The sequence below is a fragment of the Rattus norvegicus genome, chromosome 1 (genome assembly GCF_021556685.1).
Source record: "Rattus norvegicus strain SHRSP/BbbUtx chromosome 1, alternate assembly SHRSP_T2T, whole genome shotgun sequence".
In the NCBI taxonomy this organism is placed as follows: Eukaryota; Metazoa; Chordata; class Mammalia; order Rodentia; family Muridae; genus Rattus; species Rattus norvegicus.
In genome coordinates, this window is record NC_141534.1 from 95,227,256 (window position 1) to 95,245,150 (window position 17,895).

Sequence of the window (17,895 nt, forward strand, 5' to 3'; positions counted from 1 at the left end):
ATTTGTGTGATTGTGTGTGGGTCTGTGCATGTGAGTGCAGGAGTCTGAAGAGGGAGCTGGAGTTAGAGGTGGTTGTAAGCCATCTGACATGAGTGCTTGGAATTGAACTTGGGTCCTCTGAAACAGCAGCACACTCTAGGACTTTTAGTTTGTGTAGACCAGAGGTTCTCAACCTTCCTAATGCTGCAACCCTTTAATACAATTCCTCATACTGTGATGACCCCAGCCATAGTTATTTTCATTGCTATTCATAGCTGTAATTTTGCTAGCTGTCAGTCATAATTTAAAGGTTTCCAGTGGTCTTACGTGACCCCTGCAAAAGGGTTGTTCAACCCCCAAAGGGGTCAAGACTCACAAGCTGAAAACCAGTGGTGTAGACAAACAGGCCCTGGCACATATGCAGGGGAGGGGTCAGAGCACAGCTCGCAGGGGTAGGTTTTCTTCTTTTACCACGTGGAACCAGGGCATCAAATTCAGGTCACCAGGCTTGTTGGCAGCCATCTTTACTCACTGAGCCACCATGCCATGCCAGCCCTGCAGTGACTCTCATCTGCATATTTTGGGAATGGGTTGTTAGCAGGGAACAGTGGCCACTGGGACATCTGTCCTTGAAGCCAACATTCTGAGGCATCTCAGATCCAGTTGTGGGTCCCTATCCACCTGGGGGACAGGACTGTGTCTGTCCTGTCTGTCTTACCCTGTAGCACCTCACCTTTGCCTGGCTGGCAGCACATCAGTTCCTCAGAGGCCTTGCCTCCTGCCAGGTAACATCCTTCTCCTGCCCTCTACCCTCCTGCACAGATGCTTGGCATCACCCCTAATGCTACTCCAAATCCTTCCAATGTGCCCAATAAAACGGGTGCAGGGGTTGGGGATTTAGCTCAGTGGTAGAGCACTTGCCTAGGAAGCGCAAGGCCCTGGGTTCGGTCCCCAGCTCCGGAAAAAAAAAAAAAAAAGAACCAAAAAAAATAAATAAAACGGGTGCTAACGGGGGCTGGCAGAGGGCTGAGGTTAGGAACACAAACTGCTCTAATACAAGACCCGAGGGTTGGGGATTTAGCTCAGTGGTAGAGTGCTTGCCTAGCAAGCATAAGGCCCTGGGTTCGGTCCCCAGCTCCAGAAAAAAAACAAAAAAACCCCCTGAGTTTGGTTTCCGGCACCCGCATCAGGCAGTTCACAACTGAATCCTGGAGGATTCAGAACCAGTGGCTTCCAAGGGCGCCAGTACTCACATGCACACACCCGCCCCCAAACAAAAGAACCCACATCACCACTACACACACGTGTGTACCGAGCCTGCGGAGCGCTCGATTAGTAACCTCAGCACCTAGAACAGCTCCTTCTGTCGGCACCTCAGAGGGGCGCAGACCCTCCTCCACACCCGGGGACAGACACTGAACACTGAGTGACATCACAACCTGAAGATATGTTTATTACAACCCCCATCCCAGCGCATGAGGTCAACCTGCAGACACTGAACATGGAAGTCAAGGGAGTGGGCACAAGAGTTCCTCCTTCCAATTCACCTTCAGAAATCTTGCAGGTTAATAGCATCTTGCTGAGTCAGAGTAAGATTTGAACCCAAGAAAAGCTGCCCCTGGAGCAGAAAGAACCCGTTTCCAAGGATCCAGTAGCAGATCACTGTGAATTATGGTCATTTCTTCTTCTGCACGTGGCCGCAGTCATACTTGCCCCTCACAACTTTGAGTTTAACCCCAGGCAGGTCCTGGGTGCGACCACCCTCCACGAGGACCACGTGGTGCTCCTGCAGGGTGTGGCCCTCGCCGGGGATGAAGCAGACAGCCTCTTTGCCGGTGCTGAGGCGTACTCGGCAGCACTTCCGGTTGGCGGAGTTGGGCTTCTTCGGCTTCCTGATAAATGTGCGCAACACCACACCCTTCAGCTGGGGCCGGCCCTCCGTGGGGCCCAGACGCTTAGGGGGTTCCTTCGGGCGGCCTAAGCGGTGCATCTGGTTCAGGGTGGCCATGGAACGGGTGGCCCAGAGCTGGGGAGCTAGGGCTAGGCCTGGAGAGACACAAGAGGGACTACTGGGTTTCCATATTCTAAAGAAGGATCCGAGCCCTTTACAAGGTCATGTTTGCTTGTGTCTAAAGCAGTGTGGACAGACAGATGGCTCAGTGGTTAGAAGCCCTTGTTGCTCTTGCAAAGGATGACCGTTTGATTCCCAGCAACAGTGGTGGCTCACAATTCTAGTTCCAGAGGATCTGACACGTGCCCGTGTTGTGCATTTTTTTTTTAAAGATGTATTTATTTACTGTATATGAGTACACTGTCGCTGTCTTCAGACACACCAGAAGAGGGCATCAGATCCTATTACAGATGGTTGTGAGCCACCATGTAGTTGCTGGGATTTGAACTCAGGACCTCTGGAAGAGCAGTCAGTGCTCTTAATCACTGAGCCATCTCTCCAGCCCCACATGTTGCTCTTAAATACACACTTACATTCATACAGGGGTTGGAAAGATGCCTCAGTGGTTAAGAGCACTGGTTGCTCTTACAGAGGACCCAGGTTCAATTCTCAGCACCACGTGGTGGCTAGCAACCATCTTTAACTCCAGTTCTAGGGACCGATGCCTCTTCTGGCCTCCAAGGCTACTGCACATAGTTGGTGCACACATCCATGTATGCAAGACGCTGTGTATTATTCAGGAATAATGCAACATCTAACCCTTATTATTGTGCCCATAGTTATATAGTAATGTTCTTACAGGTTTTAAACATTTTACATAAACTGAGCTCTGGCCTAAGTACCTTCAAACATTTCTTTTGATTTTTTTTTTTAATTGCATATCTGGTTGAGTGTATCAGATCCCCTGGAACTGGAGTAACAGACAAATGTGAGCCTCCATGTGGTTGCTGGGAATCAAACCAGGGTCCTCTGGAAGAGCAGCCAGTGCTCTTAATCTCCGAGCCATCTCTCTAGCGCCCCCCCTACCTTCAAAACAAACAAGCAAACAGCAGAGAGACCGCAGAACTGCAGTGTAATATAAGGAAAGGCAGGGGAAATACTGGAGATGTCTGCAAGGCAGTCCTTAATTTGTGGAGCTGAAGAGGTGACTCCATGGTTAAGAGCACTGAGTGCCCTTCCAGAGGACCCAGATTCAATTTAAAGCTCCCACATGACAGCTCACAACCATCTGTGGCTATACACAAGTGTGATGCACAGACCTATACAGGCAAAACTCTCATATATGCAAAACTGGACTTTTTTTTTTTTGAAACAGGGTCTCACTATGCAGCTCTGCCTGTCCTGAATCTCTCTACGTAGAGCAGGCTGGATAATAAATACCCATGTGAATGACGTACCCAACCCCTCCCTCAGGACACTGTGCAAAGACCTGATGTTTGGGCAATGTCTGAGAATATAAAGTTGCCCTCCAGTGGTGGCACGTCTTAGATTTAGAAAAATAGCACTTGAATGAATGACTAAACTTCTAGCTCGGATTTCTCACCCATAGGAGGTCATCAATAAAAACTCACTGAAGGAATAAACACAACTGAGAGACACCTAACCGGGGAGACATGCCGAGAAACGAGCATTTGTTGGTACGACTGTTGCACGAACATTGAGAGTGTACTTACACAAACTAAGACAATCTCTAGGCAATCCAACCTCAGGGATTCACCGTTATCTATGTAGGGGAGCCATGACTATGACTGACTTAAACTGTCTGGACGCAGAAGCTTTCCAACTCTTGCCCCTTGAGCAGGAGGTGGGAGCGTGGTAGAAAAACGCCTGTAACACCAGAACTTGAGATTGAAGCGGTAGTCAGGAGTTCAAGGCCATCCTGTCTACAAAGCGACTTGGGAGAGGGAACCTGGACTACAGTGAAACCCTGTCTCCAAAACAGTAAAGGCTCCGTGCTTAAAGCTGATATCATCCGAAATCTGGCAAAAGCATACACGTCCCAGGGAGTTGTCCTCGTCCAGCCTCGTCCCTGTGGCCCATGTTCACTTACCACGACTGAGGGACGTGGTGAGGCCATGGAGAAGGCCGGGCCAGGACATCTCGCCGCAGGCTGCGTCCCTGTATCAGGAGATAATACACTCAGAAAGGAGGTTGGGACCAGAATCCCACTCTCAGAGCCTTCTAGAACCTCCTTTAAAACAGAAAGTCCCCTCACTCACAAATTCAGTCTCACTCTGAGTAGGCCCGCAAGGACCCAATCGCCCTCGCCCGAATACTGGAAGGGGAAACTGAGGAGAGATGAGACATGTCTGGATCACAGATAAGTGCACCCACCTTACCAAACTAGCAGGGTCGTACACACGCCAACTCCAAACTCCAGCCCCTTCCGGGGTTTCTCTTTAGTGATTGGCTACCTCTCTCTTGCGTCAGCGAAGGGGCGGGATAAGGATGACGATTGGACAACGACAGATTCTATTTGAGTTCAATTTTCCTTATTGGAAGGGTTTCTAAGGCTTGGGCGGGAAATCTCCTTGTGCGTCTGATTGGCTCGTCCATGGTGAGTGACTTCTTGTTTCCAGTCCAAGATGGCTGCGTCCATGGCACGGCTCTTGTGGCCTTTCCTGGCTCGCCAGGGGCTCCGGTTCCGAGGACGCTGCGTGTGCAACCAGAACCCAAGGAGGAGTTTCGCTACAGAAAAACGAGTTCGGAACCTCCTGTACGAACACGCACGCGAGGGGTACAGCGAGCTTCCTTACTTAGACATGGAGTCGGTGTGCGCATGCCCAGAAAAGGCCGCGCGCTCCCTGGAGCTCCGCAAGGGGGAGCTGCGGCCGGCCGACCTGCCTGCGATTGTGAGTGCGCTTGCGCCGCCCGCGAGGGCGGGTTGCTTTACAGAACTGGATTTGCCAGATACATTCCAGTTGTGGGGAAAACTACTCAACAGGAATTTAGGTTCCTTCCCAAGTTAGGCAATGTCTTGTGCATGACACCCACTTATGTGCCAGTGATCTAGGGAGAACAGAACTAAGGACCTATTGAACGTCGTGGATGACTTCTGTGACCTGCATGCATTTCATAATTGGACAATCGGTATCTACTGTACTCCCGTAACTTAAATACCATTGTCTTTCTGTACTCAGACTTCATGCCAGGCTCACCCTAAGGCCGCGAAGAGAAATGAGGAGGGAGGTGTTAATCAGAGGTACTCTTGGAGACAGAGCTTTGCATCCTGCTATAAACAGCAAGCTGACGAATAGAGTTGAATGGATAAATACCTGCTAAACGGATATTTAAGATATATCTGTTTCTAGACTTATGACCCAGATGTTGAGACTATGTAATTCTACCTTATAGAGAACTAAAATTGGGGTCACCATGTTGATAGTGAGTCCCGAATGTAATGGATGAATCTTCCCAACTCTGTCTTGAACCCTTCTGTACAGTTACTTTTCTGTTGCCGTGATCAAACACCATGATCAAACCAACTTACAGAAGAATTTATTTGGGGCTTGGCAGGGACGGAATGTCAGCAGGTGGCAGAGCAGTACGCTCACATCTTTAACCATAAGCATGATGCACAGAGTAGGACAAGGTTTTAAGCTCTCAGAGCCCACCTCTAGAAACATATTTCCTCCAGCAGGGCCATGCCTCCTAAGCCTCCCCAAACATCAGCAGCAACTGACCACGCGTTCAAATGCCAGGATATGGGGACATTTCTCATTCAGATCGCTACAGACTCTCACACCAGTCACTAAAGCACTTTAGCCCCATTTTAAGTTTTTATCTTGTTGAGTTTTTCCACCAGTAAGCACTGGTGGCCCAATCAATAAGGGCACTTCCTGCCAAACCTGACAACCTGAGTTCAATTCCCCGGTGGTAGGAGAAAACTGATTCCTGAGAGAATTGTCTTCTGAACCCCCATTCTGCAAACAAAAAAAATTCATGTGCATGCTTATAATAATAATAATAATAATAATAATAATAATAATAATAATAATGTAATAGTAATAATAGAAAAATCTGGGTATGGTGATGTGGTACTCTGAAGGAGGCAGAGGCAGGCACTCTGTGGGTTTGAGGCCAGCCTGGTCTCCATAGCAAGTTCCAGGCTACCCAGGACTACACAGGGAGACCTTGGATTTAAAGAAAAAGAGCGAGGGGAGGCGTCTCAGCAGGTAAAGGTCCCTACTGCCAAGCCGACCGCCTGAGTTCAATCCCTGGGACCCACAGAATGAAAGGAGAGAACCGACTCCTGTAGGCTGTCTTCTGACTCCCGTCCTGCAGCCACACACAAAATAAATAAACAAGAAAGAAAAAGAAAGTTTAGTCACCTTTAAAGAGGTGACTTAGCCAGGCGTGTGCTAGTGCCTGTGTAGTCCCGGCACTCAGAGAAGGACAGGACGATTACAAGTTCAAAGCCGCCACCCCAGGCTGTACTTAAATACACTGTCTCACAAAACCAAAAAAAAAAAGTCACACTTCCATGATTGTCCGTTGGTTGGTCGTGATCATAGCAACAGAAGTGGCTGCAAAGTAAACTGGGAAAAGCATTGATTCAGGACAGCTATGTGCCTACCTGGGCGTCTGGTGTCATAGTGCTAATGGGAGGAGACAGTGCCCCTAACCTGCTGTCATCCAGGGGCCTGGTAGATGAGACTTCAGAGCAGTGGCCATTTCACTGTGGTATCCCCCCCCCCCCCCCCCCCGCAGATCTCCACGTGGCAGGAGTTGAGGCAGCTTCGGGAGCAGATCCAGAGCCTGGAGGCAGAGAAGGAGGCTGTGGCAGAGGCAGTGCGGGCCCTGCTGGTGAGCATGGGGGAAGTGGGGGTCCTGCAGGGGCCAGGGCAGGCTGGAGGCAGCAAGGATATCTCTGTCTGGGAGTAACAGGAAATCCAAGTAAAAGGGCTCGAATCATGTAGACAGTTGTTACCTAATAAAACAAGCCACCCAGGCCTGATGTTCCTCGGGCTAATGAATTAGCTCTCTTCAGTATCCCCAAACAGATTCTTTCCCTCTGTGTGCCCAACTTCAACTACATAGATTGGACCCCATCCCAGTTCCAAGATGGCTGCCACTGGGTCAGAGACAAGGTCTGCCTCACAGTTATTTTTTTTTTTTTCTTTTTTCAAGAACAAGTAGACCATACCCTAAGGAGAATCCCATCTTGTTGCCAGAGCTCAGACACATATCTTTACAACAGTCATCAGCAGGATGGCTAAAGTCACTGTTGGTAGTTTAGGGCCAGTGTCCGGGGTCCTGAACTGAAGGCTATCTAGAGAGGGACGAACTGACCCAGGTCTGTGGATAAGAGAGAGGAGAGCGCACGCTTAGACCTGAGCTTTTTGCCCTTTCTCCCCTCAACAGCTACCCCCCCCCCTTTTTTTTTTACCAGGAACACTTCGTATTTCTTACATGTTTGATTGGTAACTAGTTTACGTTGTTGTATATACAGAAACCCTGGCTGCTGCCGGTTCTTTTGCAACTCCAACATTCTGTTACAGCGCCTCATGCAGAGTCACAATCCAACATTTACAAAGCTTGACAAGCCAATAGCACTCACACAGATGGCTCGTAGACGTCATAAAAGTGTTGGTGGCACGCAGCTGTAACCCCAGCGTCTGGCAGGTAGAGGTCAGAGGATCAAGAGTTCAGTGTCCTCAGCTACTGTCTTAGTCCCTGTGAGGAGACACCATAACCAAGGCATGTGCTTAACTGGGGACTTGCTTGTAGTCTTGGAGGGTTAGTCCATTATTGTCATGGTGGGAAACAGATAGGTACGGACGGCCCTGGAGCCGTGGCTGAGACCTTTACATTGTGCTCCTCATCGAGTAGGCAGAGAGCAGACGTGTGACTTATCTTCCCGCCGTCTGCACCTACTCTAACAAAGCCATACCTCCTAATCCTTCCAAACCGGTCACCACACGGGGACTAAGAGTGAAAACCTGGGAGCCCGTTGGTCTGTTCTCATTAAAACAGTCATGGCTACACATCAGGTTCCCCCAGAAGTCATTTAAAATCAAACAGACAGGAACTGGAGAGATGGCTCCGCGGTTAAGAGCACTGGTTACTTTTCCGGAGATCTTGAGTTCAATTCCCAGCAACTACCTGGTGGTTCCCAACCATCTGTAATGGGATCTGATGCCCGCCCCCCCTCTTCTGGCACTCAGGTGTACATGCAGATGGAGCACTCACGTACATGAAATACATAAATAATTCTTTAAAAACAAACAACCATAAAAACCTAGCTGGGAGGTAGTGACACACACCTTAATCTCAGCGCTCAGGAGGCAGAGGCAGGCTGATCTCTGAGTTCGAGGCCAGCCTGATCTACAGAGCAAGCTCCACGGCAGCCAGGGCTACACAGAGAAACACTGTCTCAAAAAACAAAACAAAACAAACAAACAACAACCACAAAACAAAACAAAACAAACAAACAAAAAAAAAACCTGAGATGGAGAGATGGTCCAGCTGTTCTTGAAGATCTGAGTTTGGTTCCCAACGCCCATGCCAGGGCCTTACCCACCTGTAACACCAGCTCACAGACACCACACACAGACACACACACACCAGTAGGGCCAGGAATGTAGCTGGGTGGTATGATGTACAAGGCTCAAGGTTTAAACCCAAATGCCCAAAGAAAGTAACAATATAAAATAAAGAGGTACGCTCCTCAGGGAGCCCCCATCTTCCCCTCACAGAACCCAGAAGGACAGAGCAGTTCATTTTCAGCACTGGATGTCAGTACTGTTACATCATATTGCCGTCTCATGGCTTTACCAACAGAGAACCTGAGGCAGGGTGGGAGATTCAGATGTCATGCTCCTCTCTGAACTTTGACCTCCTCTGTCTCTACTCTGAACCCCCAAGCTCATTACCTAATCACCTTCTCCCCTTTCCTCTTCTCCACCAGGCAAAGCAAGACAGCAACCAAGTGCAGAAGGTACTCAGGGCCCTGATGTCTCCACCCTCACTGGGGAGGGCGGGGAGGGTACCACGTTGGTCACAGTTCTAATTCAGACAGGATCAGGAGGTAAGATAAAAAGAACAGCTTCGGGGGGGGGGGGGGCTGCGGATTTAGCTCAGTGGTAGAGCGCTTACCTAGGAAGCGCAAGGCCCTGGGTTCGGTCCCCAGCTCCGGAAAAAAAAAAAAAAAAAACAGCTTCCATGGGGACCAGAGAGATGGCTCAGTGGTCACAAGTGTGTACTGCTCTTGCAGAGGGCCCACACTTGCTCTCCAGCACGCATGTGTACACACACACACATACTTACACACGTATGTAAAATATATGTATTAAAAACAAAGACAGTCTGTCAGTTTGCGAGCCTACAGCTGGTGTGAGGTGTGCTAAAGCCAGCTCCTGGCTCCAATACTCGGTTTATTCTGAGCCCAGCTTTCTCCCTTGCCAACAGAGGAAGTCAGAGCCAGCCGAGTGCACCTTCCTGATAGTTCCCTCTGGGTAGTTCAGCTTGGCTCCTGTCTCCTCACAGCCAAAGCAAGAGAAAGTTCCAGTTGGCCTGACCTGAGCATTGTTTGCATGATCTTGCCAAGTTGAGAGGAAACGCAGGTTACTGGATGAAAAGAAATGTCAAATGTCTACGTGGGGTCCTGCCAGCAAAGACGAGTCATGCTGGTAGAGGTACCCCTGACTCTCCCCAAGGGTAATCCTCTGCCCTGCCTAGGACCCCCAATATCAGGGCCTTCGGACCCGTGGCCGGGAAATCCGGAAGCAGCTCACACCCTTGTACCCCAGAGAGACCCAGCTGGAGGAAGAGTTCTACCAGCAGGCACTGAGGCTGCCCAACCAGACCCACCCGGACACGGTAAAGGCCACATTGCAGGGGAGACAGGGCATCCTGGATGCCCCGTCTCCTTCTCTCTGACACACTCCTCTTCCTGCAGCCTGTTGGGGATGAGAGCCAGGCTAGAGTGCTCCGTGTGGTGGGTGACAAGCCGGGTAAGTCACACCCCAGGGCTCGGTGTCCCTGGGACCTCAGGCTGGGAGTGGGGCACGGCAGGTCTCGGGCCAGGGTGGGGCTTGAGGTGAGGCTGTGTCTCCTTGCCTTTCCTTCTCGGGCAGCCCACCCTAGCATGGGTACAGCATGTCTGGCTGCCCCTCTCTTTTCTTCCTTGCTTTGCTTTGACCCCCATTCTGGGAGCTTTCTTCTTAGCCCCTGTGTGTGTCTCCACTCAGACAAGACCTCCTTCCCTTCTCTCATCTCTCTCATCCATTTCCTTCTCTTTCTCCTTCCTTCCCCTCATCTCCCGCTCTTCCCTCCATTCTCTCTGCTTCTCATATCTCCATTCCCTTCCAACCCCCATGACCCTCTCTCTCCTCCCTGCTCTCTGATGCATCTTTCTTCCTCTCTTACACCATTGCTTTCCACCCACAACCAGCTTTCTCCTTCCAACCCCGAGGCCACCTGGAAATTGGCGAGAAACTGGACATCATTCGACAGAAGTGAGTCCCGCCACCCCCTCCCCTCCTGGGTCTTGACCCCCCCTAACCCATCGCCCCCACCCCGTGAACAGCTGGCAGCCCTAACAGCTGGCAGCCAGCTTCTGCCTGCAGCCTTAGGGTATAAGGTGGAACACCAGGGCTGGGCCCACCCAGCATGAATATTTGATGCCAAGCCCGCCTATCATCTGGGCCTCTCTGCCCCCTGGGTACTCGAGTCCTTTCCCCACCTGCCTTGGCCAGTAGGCACTGCCAGTTTGTCTGCCTGTCTGTCTCTAGGCGCCTGTCTCACGTGTCTGGCCACCGGTCTTATTACCTGCGCGGGGCTGGAGCCCTCTTACAGCACGGCCTGGTCAACTTTACCCTCAGCAAGCTTGTCAGCAGGGTACGGCTTACCTGAGGGCCTGCTTGGACAGGGTGGCACCGGTACCAAGTTTAGATGGGTTAAGGATGCTCAGGGGGGCGAGGAATGTAGCTTGGTTAGCTGGTACAGCCTGGCATGTGTAAGGCATTGACTCCCATTCCCTGGGTCAGAGACATACTCAGAGAAACAGTAGCACATACTTTACCCAGCACTGGAGAAATGGAAGCAGAGGGATAAAACTTCAAGACTGACCGGGGCAGCAATGTAGTGAAATTCTGTCTCAAAGAAAAAAAGTAAAATTAAAAAACCAAGAGGCCAGCATGCTGCAGTTCTCAGCATTGCCATATACTAGTAACACTTTGATTCCTGTGTCCTCTAGGCTAGGTAGATGCTATTATTATGCCCTCTTTTGAGACGGGAAAATTGAGGCTTGAATGGAGCTCAGACCTTGGACTAGAGCCTGTACTTGTAAATCACTACCCCTGCTGTGGGGTTGGGGGCACCTGGGGAATCACAGTGTCCACTGAGGCAAGGAGTCATGCCTTCAAGGCGGATAGCATGAGTTACTAGCTATGGTGAGGGCATCACAGGCGTCAGGTTTTCTCTCTGTTGTTCTTTCTGTTTCTCCTTTTTTATGGAGTCAGGCTCTGACTTTGTAATCTTAGCTGCTGGCCTGGAGCTCCTATATAGACCAGGCTGGCCTCAAACTCAGAGATCTGCCTGCCTCTGCCTCCTTCTGAGTTCTGGGATTAAAGGCATTCACCAAACAGATCTTCTGAGCGCACTAGGGAGTCTTCAAGCAGGGAAGGGACATGTTAGAGCTGTACTTTTCAGCGGCACCTCCAGCTGCTCTCTTCACGTGAACTTCGGGGGAAGCAGGGTGCTCGCAGCAGGAGAGCTCCAATAACAGGACTCAGGACTCAGGCCTCACTGGTGTCCTCTGCTGAGGGGTAGACTGAGAGCAGCCACTGTCTCTTCCTTGGGCTGATCCCCTCCCCTCTCTGCAGGGCTTCACACCCATGACGGTTCCAGACCTTCTGAGAGGAGCTGTGTTTGTGAGTGAGACTGGGGTGACAGGGGTGGGGGGCTTCTCTCTCCCTGAGGAGACCACCCTGGGCTAGGTCATAGAAGTCAGTCACAGTTCGGGAGAGAAAAGCAATTCCAGTTGCTTCTATAAGAATAGCTGGGGTGGTGAACTCAGAATCAGGGAGGCCAAGATTACCCATCACCTGACCCCTGCAACCTTCCCCCAGGAAGGCTGTGGAATGACACCAAATGCCAACCCATCCCAGATTTACAATATTGACCCCTCCCGCTTCGAAGACCTCAACCTGGCTGGGACAGCAGAGGTGGGGCTGGCAGGTAAGCGGCTGCCTGGGTGTTGGGGGAAGACAGCTCCCTACAGGGAACAGATAGCAACCCCGAAGCTAACACATACAGTTGTATAGGCCGTTAACTGCTCAAACTCACAGGGACTCCAGAATCATGTACTCTGACAGGGGGTTCTACTCTAAACCTCACTGTGACTTCCTGTGAGCAAGGACAGCCCTGGCTAACCCCACCCTGCCTCTTTGTCCTCCCAGGATACTTCATGGACCACGCAGTGGCTTCCAGGGACCTTCCAGTCAGGTGATGCCCACTTCCTTTACTGCTAGACCCCATGGGTAGCATCATCCACCCTCCCTGACCCAATCTCCCACCCTCCTACTAGGATGGTCTGTGCCAGCACCTGCTACCGGGCAGAGACAGACACCGGGAAGGAGCCTTGGGGGCTGTACCGAGTCCATCACTTCGCTAAGGTGAGTGACAAAGGCCTGGCTGGCATACACAGGTCCCCTCCACCACCCAGGACGACGTCCTGACCCAGTGTCCCTTTCCCTGTCCCAGGTGGAGATGTTTGGGGTGACAGGCCCTGGGCTGGAGCAGAGCTCGCAGCTGCTGGAGGAGTTCCTGTCTCTGCAGGTGGAGATCTTGACAGAGCTGGGCTTGCACTTCCGGTGCGGAGATGGAACCCGGTGGGACCTGGTAGGGTTGGGGGGAGAGTGGGATTGACTGGCTGGCCTACCACCTGCTCCTTTCCCCTAGGTGAGAACTCTGGGCTGTAGAGTTTCTGTCTGTGACTATTTTGTTTTCTAAGAGTGTCAAAAGCACAGGAAGGAAGGCTCCCCCCACCAAGCTCTCCATCTCTAGAGTTTGGTCTAAGAAACCTACCTCACACTCACTCTCCTCCAGGGTGAAGGAGGAGTCACAAGGCCCACTTGTTCTATAGGACACACAGCTTTATCGAGGGCTGAGGAAGGCTACCTTTTACCTACTGCACAAACAAACAAACAAAACACAACAAATTAAGAAAGCCCGAGAGTATATGCAACCAGGTGGCATGTCTCACACCTGTGATCTCAACACCTTAGAGGCCATGACAGGGTTTCCAGGAGTTCAAAACCAACCTGAGCTAATAGAGTGGAGCCCTGTCTCAAAATGAAACAGAGATAACACAGGAAAGACTTGATGTAATGACTCACACTTAGAATCCAAGCACTGGGGAGGCTGAGGCAGAAGGATTGCTATGAGTTTGAGGCCAGCCTGCACTACATGAGACCTTGTTTCAAAGGAAACAGAAAACAAGCTCAGGAAAGGGCCTACTGTGTGCAAGCCGGAGGAGCACAGCTCTGATCCCCTGCACCCACACGGGAGCTGGGGGTGATGGTGCACGGCTGTGCCCCAGTGCTGGAAAGTCCAACACTCAGCGCCCTAGAGCTCCCTGCCCAGTCTTATCTAGTGGGATCAGTGGGCACACACAAACACAAGGATGCACACCTACAACTCGTGATCTACAACCCCAGCACTTGTGATCTGGACCCTGTTCAACGCCATCCTCAGCTACATAGTGAAGTCTAGGCCAGCCTGGGCTACATGAGACTCTACCAGAAAGAAAAGGAAGGAAGGAAGGAAGGAAGGAAGGAAGGAAGGAAGGAAGGAAGGAAGGAAGGAAGGACGGACAAGACAAGACAAGACAAGACACACATACAAAAAGAAAAAAGGCCAGTTAGAACTCTAAAACTGGTGCTCTTCTAGACCATAAGAATGGTGGGGTGGGGCTGGAGAGGTGGCTCAGAGGTTTGGAGCCCTGACTGCTCTTCCAGAAGTCCTGAGTTCAATTCCCAGCAACCACATGGCGGCTCACAGCCATCTGTAATGGGATCAAATGTACTCTTCTGTGGTGTCTGAAGACAGCTACAATGTATATATATAGAGAGAATGGTAGGGTGAATGCCCACAGATAACTGCATAGCTGTCTTTCCTTTTCACCTCAGCCTTCTCTTCTGTCTCCTGTGGCTTCCACCTCCCCAGCTGCTGGTTCTCCTTCCACTGTGTTCTTATCCCTTTCCCTCCTTTTTGATTGCTGCCTCTTTCTCCTCCTCCCCCTCCTCCCTCTCCTCCCCCTCCTCCTCTTCCCCTCCTCCCCTTCCCCTCCTCCCTGTCCTCCCCTTTCTCCCCTTCCTCCCCCTCCTCTCTCGCCCCCTCCCTTCTTCCCCCTCTTCTCTCTCCTCCCCATCACCCTCCTCTTCCTTCTCCCCCCTCCTCCCCCTCCTTTCTCTCCCTCTCCTCCCCATCCCCCTCCTTCACTCACCTCCTTTAAATTCTTTACCTTTTTTTTTTTTTCTTTTTTTTCAGATCTGGGGACCGAACCCAGGGCCTTGCGCTTGCTAGGCAAGCGCTCTACCACTGAGCTAAATCCCCAACCCCTACATTCTTTACCTTTATCCAATGACTTTGACACTGTTTTTTTGTAAGCCAAGGGTGTTGGGTGTACCTGGAAGAGAATGGGGGACAAGGGACACGAAGGACACCAAGACAAGAGTCTGATCAAGGCGACAATTTTATTTTTTCCCAAGGCTGAATTTATACCATAACATGGGTAACAGAGGGAGGGGGGAAGTAAGAAACATTAATGCAGGCCAAGGACACAATATTCGTGTGGTCAGGGAATCGGCTGATGTTGACAGGATGTCAGAAAGGTCACAGGTTTGTCATATCATTAGTCAGCAGGAGAATTTTATTATATTATTATTTATCTTGACCACCAGATTTGTATTAGTCTTCTGCAGCTGGCTGGGGATTTTCCATGAACCCAGTCATACTTAATTCTAACCATAATAATAACATCAACAATGGAGGGCTTCAAGGGCATCGCTCCCAACAGTTTTGTTTTATTTTTTGTTACCTTGGCCTCAGGGTGCTGGACATGCCCACCCAGGAACTGGGCCTTCCTGCTTACCGCAAGTTCGACATTGAGGCCTGGATGCCTGGCCGAGGCCGCTATGGGGAGGTGAGAGGCCTGGCCTAGTGGGCACCTTTGGTAAGACACTGGAGGACGGGCATGTCCCCAAGACAACCTCTCCATCACTCCTATTGCAGGTCACCAGCGCCTCCAACTGCACAGACTTCCAGAGCCGCCGTCTGTACATCATGTTTGAGACAGAGACTGGGGAGCTGCAGTTCGCACACACGGTAAGGCCCACACTGTATCTCTACCTTCCCGTCCCAGGGCCAGGACAAAGTCAGAGCCTGGCCCTGAGCACACCCTTCTTCCAGGTGAATGCCACCGCTTGTGCTGTTCCCCGAGTCCTCATTGCCCTCCTGGAGAGCAACCAGCAAAAGGTGAGAGATCCCCCAAGTCTGGAATCTCAGGTTTGACAGGACTGCAGGTTCAAGGCCTGCCTGGGCAACTTAATAAAAACCTATCTCAAGTTAAAAGTAAGGGGGTTGGGGATTTAGCTCAGTGGTAGAGCGCTTGCCTAGCAAGCTCAAGGCCCTGGGTTCGGTCCCCAGATCTGAAAAAAAAAAAAAAAAAAAAAAAAGTAAAAGAGGGCCGAGGTTGAGGGCGTGGCTCAAGGGTAGAGCCTCTGTCTAGAATCCTCCAGTGAGGGGCTGGGGTGTAGCTCAGTGGTAGAGCCCCTGCCTAGAATCCCCCAGTGAGGGGCTGGGGGCGTGGCTCAGTGGTAGAGCCCCTGCCTAGAATCCCCCAGTGAGGGACTGGGGGCGTGGCTCAGTGGATAAGCCTGGCATGGAGAACACTCTGGGCTCAATTGGCAATACCAACAAGAGGAGGTTTGAGACTTCCACCAACAGCTAAAGCGAGAGCTGGAGGAAGGGTAGCATCCTAATAACTGCTCTGTCCCCAGGATGGTTCAGTCCTTGTACCTGCCGCTCTCCAGCCCTACCTAGGCACTGACCGGATCACAGCCCCCACCCACGTGCCTCTCCAGTACATTGGCCCCAATCAGCCCCAGAAGCCCAGGCTCCCCGGCCAGTCTGCTGCCAGATGACAGCGGTCTGCTCCAGAGGCTGGCCTTCTAGAGGTCCCTGATGCTGAGAGCCTTTCCCCTGCAGCTGGTCCTGATGTCTCTGTACTTGTCATCTCCCCTCCTGGACTCCTGAATCTATCTCTGTCCCTTCCCTGCCGGTGAATCATTGTCAGTGACCCCTACCATCACTGGGGCTGTCAGCCAGAGTCATGTCTCAGCCCCTGGCAGGAAGAAGGCCATCCCACTTCCTCTTCCACCTCAGCGCCGAGCAGAATACCCACAATAAATGGTCATGAGAACAGAGTCTTCTGGATCTGTAAGCACAGGAAGTGCTGGGTGACAGCTTTCGTCAGAGTCTGTGGCTGCCCACAGGGCTCATGCTGGGTGGCCTCAGGCTCCCCTGGGGAGTTGAAAGGATGCCAAGGTCTCCTCCCTTCCCCTGGGATAAGGCCATCACCCTCTAATGGCTCCCTCAATCTGAGCCAACTTTATCCTTATCCTTGGCCCGTGGTCCCCAACTCTGGTGCTGTCCAAAGTGTCACATTCATGGCAGCTGACCCCAGGCCCCTCTGCCTCCTTCACAGGCACTCCAGCCCCTTTGCCTACACTAGCTCCTCCCCTGGCGGATTTCGCTCAGCACCCTTCAGACTTCAGTGATTTCCCACCTCCAGTGGGGTAGCAAACCTGAGGCTTCACCTTCAGAATGTTCTAGGATCCACCAGTTGCCCTCCCCTTCCTCAGCCCTATTTTTTTTTTTTTTTTTTTTTTTTTGGTTCTTTTTTTTCGGAGCTGGGGACTGAACCCAGGGCCTTGCGCTTCCTAGGTAAGCGCTCTACCACTGAGCTAAATCCCCAGCCCCCCTATTTTTTTTTTATCTGCCCACTTTTTCTCACAAGAGACTCTCCAGAATTCCCAACGTCACACTAACATAGAAACTATCTATATCTAGGAAAATCACGGCCCTGCTAGAGCACAATTCGAAGCATCCCATATCCCACACCTGGAATTAAAACAAATCATGTTCCTATTGTTCTGTTATTTTTTGTTGTTGTTTTAAAGATTTATTTATTCATCTTATGTATGTGAGTACATTGTTAACTCTTTTCAGACACACTAGAAGAGGTCATTGGTTCCCATTACAGATGGTTGTGAGCCACCGTGTCGTTGCTGGGAATTAAACTCAGGACCTCTGGAAGAGCAGTCAGTGCTCTTAACCACTGAGCCATCTCTCCAGCCCTTATTCCCCCCTTCCTCCCCCTCCCCCTCCTCCTCCTCTCCCCCTCCTCCTCCTCTCCCTCTTCCTCCTCCTCCTCCTCTTCTTCTTCTAAAGAAACCAAAATTCTCACTAGAATGCTTGGCTAGTATGCACAAAACCCTGGGTTTGGTTCCCTAGCACAAAATTAACAGGGTATTTTGGTATGTGTCTATAATCCCAGCACTTCAGATGCAGATGGACATCTATAGGACAAACCTAATATACCTCAGGTCCTTTCTCAGACATATAAATTCCTGGAGTCTGGTATGATGCCACACACCTGTGGTCCCAGCATGGAGGAAACTGAAGCAAGAAGATTAAGGGTCAAAGGCTTTCTAAGAGTGTTAGTGCACATCTTTAATGTCAGCACTTGGGAGGAAGATATAGGTGGATCTTCTGAATTTGAGGGTACCCTGATCTACATAGCAAGTTCCAGGTTAGCCAGGATTGTACAATGAGACCCCGTCTAAACAAGGAACTGGAAGGATGGCTCAGCAGTTGAGAGCACCCACCCTCTGCTCTTTCAAAGGACCCGAGTTCAGTTCCCAATAGCCACACCTGGTCGCCCACAGCAGCCTCTA

The 17,895-nt window shown here is 51.0% G+C and overlaps 2 protein-coding genes and 1 long non-coding RNA gene across 10 annotated transcripts; 1 reads left to right on the plus strand and 2 right to left on the minus strand.

Annotated features, from left to right (window-relative positions):
* Window positions 1–1,406: 1,406 nt before the first annotated feature.
* On the minus strand, window positions 1,407–4,308 carry Mrps12 (mitochondrial ribosomal protein S12). 6 transcript variants are annotated; one of them, XM_087653275.1, is made up of 3 exons: window positions 4,270–4,308; window positions 3,222–4,048; window positions 1,407–2,899 (listed from the first exon to the last, which is right to left on the minus strand). In XM_087653275.1, the coding sequence occupies exon 3, from the start codon at window positions 1,985–1,987 to the stop codon at window positions 1,655–1,657; it is 333 nt and encodes a 110-aa protein (XP_087509401.1). In that variant the 5' UTR covers window positions 1,988–2,899; window positions 3,222–4,048; window positions 4,270–4,308; the 3' UTR covers window positions 1,407–1,654. The 6 variants fall into 6 exon arrangements, with proteins under 6 accessions (XP_087509401.1, NP_001099709.1, NP_001425226.1 ...); NM_001106239.2 differs by having other exon boundaries at window positions 1,407–2,025; window positions 3,981–4,048; window positions 4,270–4,288; NM_001438297.1 differs by having other exon boundaries at window positions 1,407–2,025; window positions 3,981–4,048; window positions 4,265–4,288.
* A 187-nt stretch (window positions 4,309–4,495) lies between these two features.
* Window positions 4,496–16,362, plus strand: Sars2 (seryl-tRNA synthetase 2, mitochondrial). 2 transcript variants are annotated; one of them, NM_001106240.1, is given in 16 exon segments: window positions 4,496–4,782; window positions 6,641–6,736; window positions 8,841–8,870; window positions 9,611–9,751; window positions 9,831–9,885; window positions 10,326–10,389; window positions 10,666–10,771; window positions 11,758–11,805; window positions 12,004–12,112; window positions 12,334–12,379; window positions 12,462–12,549; window positions 12,638–12,747; window positions 14,987–15,080; window positions 15,170–15,262; window positions 15,347–15,412; window positions 15,937–16,362. In NM_001106240.1, coding segments are annotated over 16 exon segments (1,557 nt in total). In that variant the 5' UTR covers window positions 4,496–4,515; the 3' UTR covers window positions 16,081–16,362.
* LOC148007303 (uncharacterized) lies at window positions 6,621–12,218 on the minus strand. 2 transcript variants are annotated; one of them, XR_015650371.1, is made up of 5 exons: window positions 12,125–12,218; window positions 10,956–11,025; window positions 7,343–7,606; window positions 7,077–7,228; window positions 6,621–6,688 (listed from the first exon to the last, which is right to left on the minus strand). It is a non-coding gene; the product is annotated as an uncharacterized LOC148007303 (long non-coding RNA). The 2 variants fall into 2 exon arrangements; XR_015650369.1 differs by lacking the exons at window positions 10,956–11,025; window positions 12,125–12,218 and having other exon boundaries at window positions 7,343–7,884.
* Window positions 16,363–17,895: the final 1,533 nt, after the last annotated feature.

Excerpts from the sequence above, each read along its gene's own strand:
- Sars2 (XM_087653289.1), top strand. The coding sequence starts at position 11,770 with ATGACGGTTCCAGACCTTCTGAGAGGAGCTGTGTTT. Across the intron at positions 11,806-12,003 it reads TTCTGAGAGGAGCTGTGTTT|GAAGGCTGTGGAATGACACC; the intron begins GTGAGTGAGACT and ends ACCTTCCCCCAG. Across the intron at positions 12,113-12,333 it reads AGCAGAGGTGGGGCTGGCAG|GATACTTCATGGACCACGCA; the intron begins GTAAGCGGCTGC and ends TTGTCCTCCCAG.
- Mrps12 (NM_001106239.2), bottom strand. The coding sequence starts at position 4,029 with ATGTCCTGGCCCGGCCTTCTCCATGGCCTCACCACGTCCCTCAGTCGT. Across the intron at positions 2,026-3,980 it reads CACCACGTCCCTCAGTCGTG|GCCTAGCCCTAGCTCCCCAG; the intron begins GTAAGTGAACAT and ends GTGTCTCTCCAG.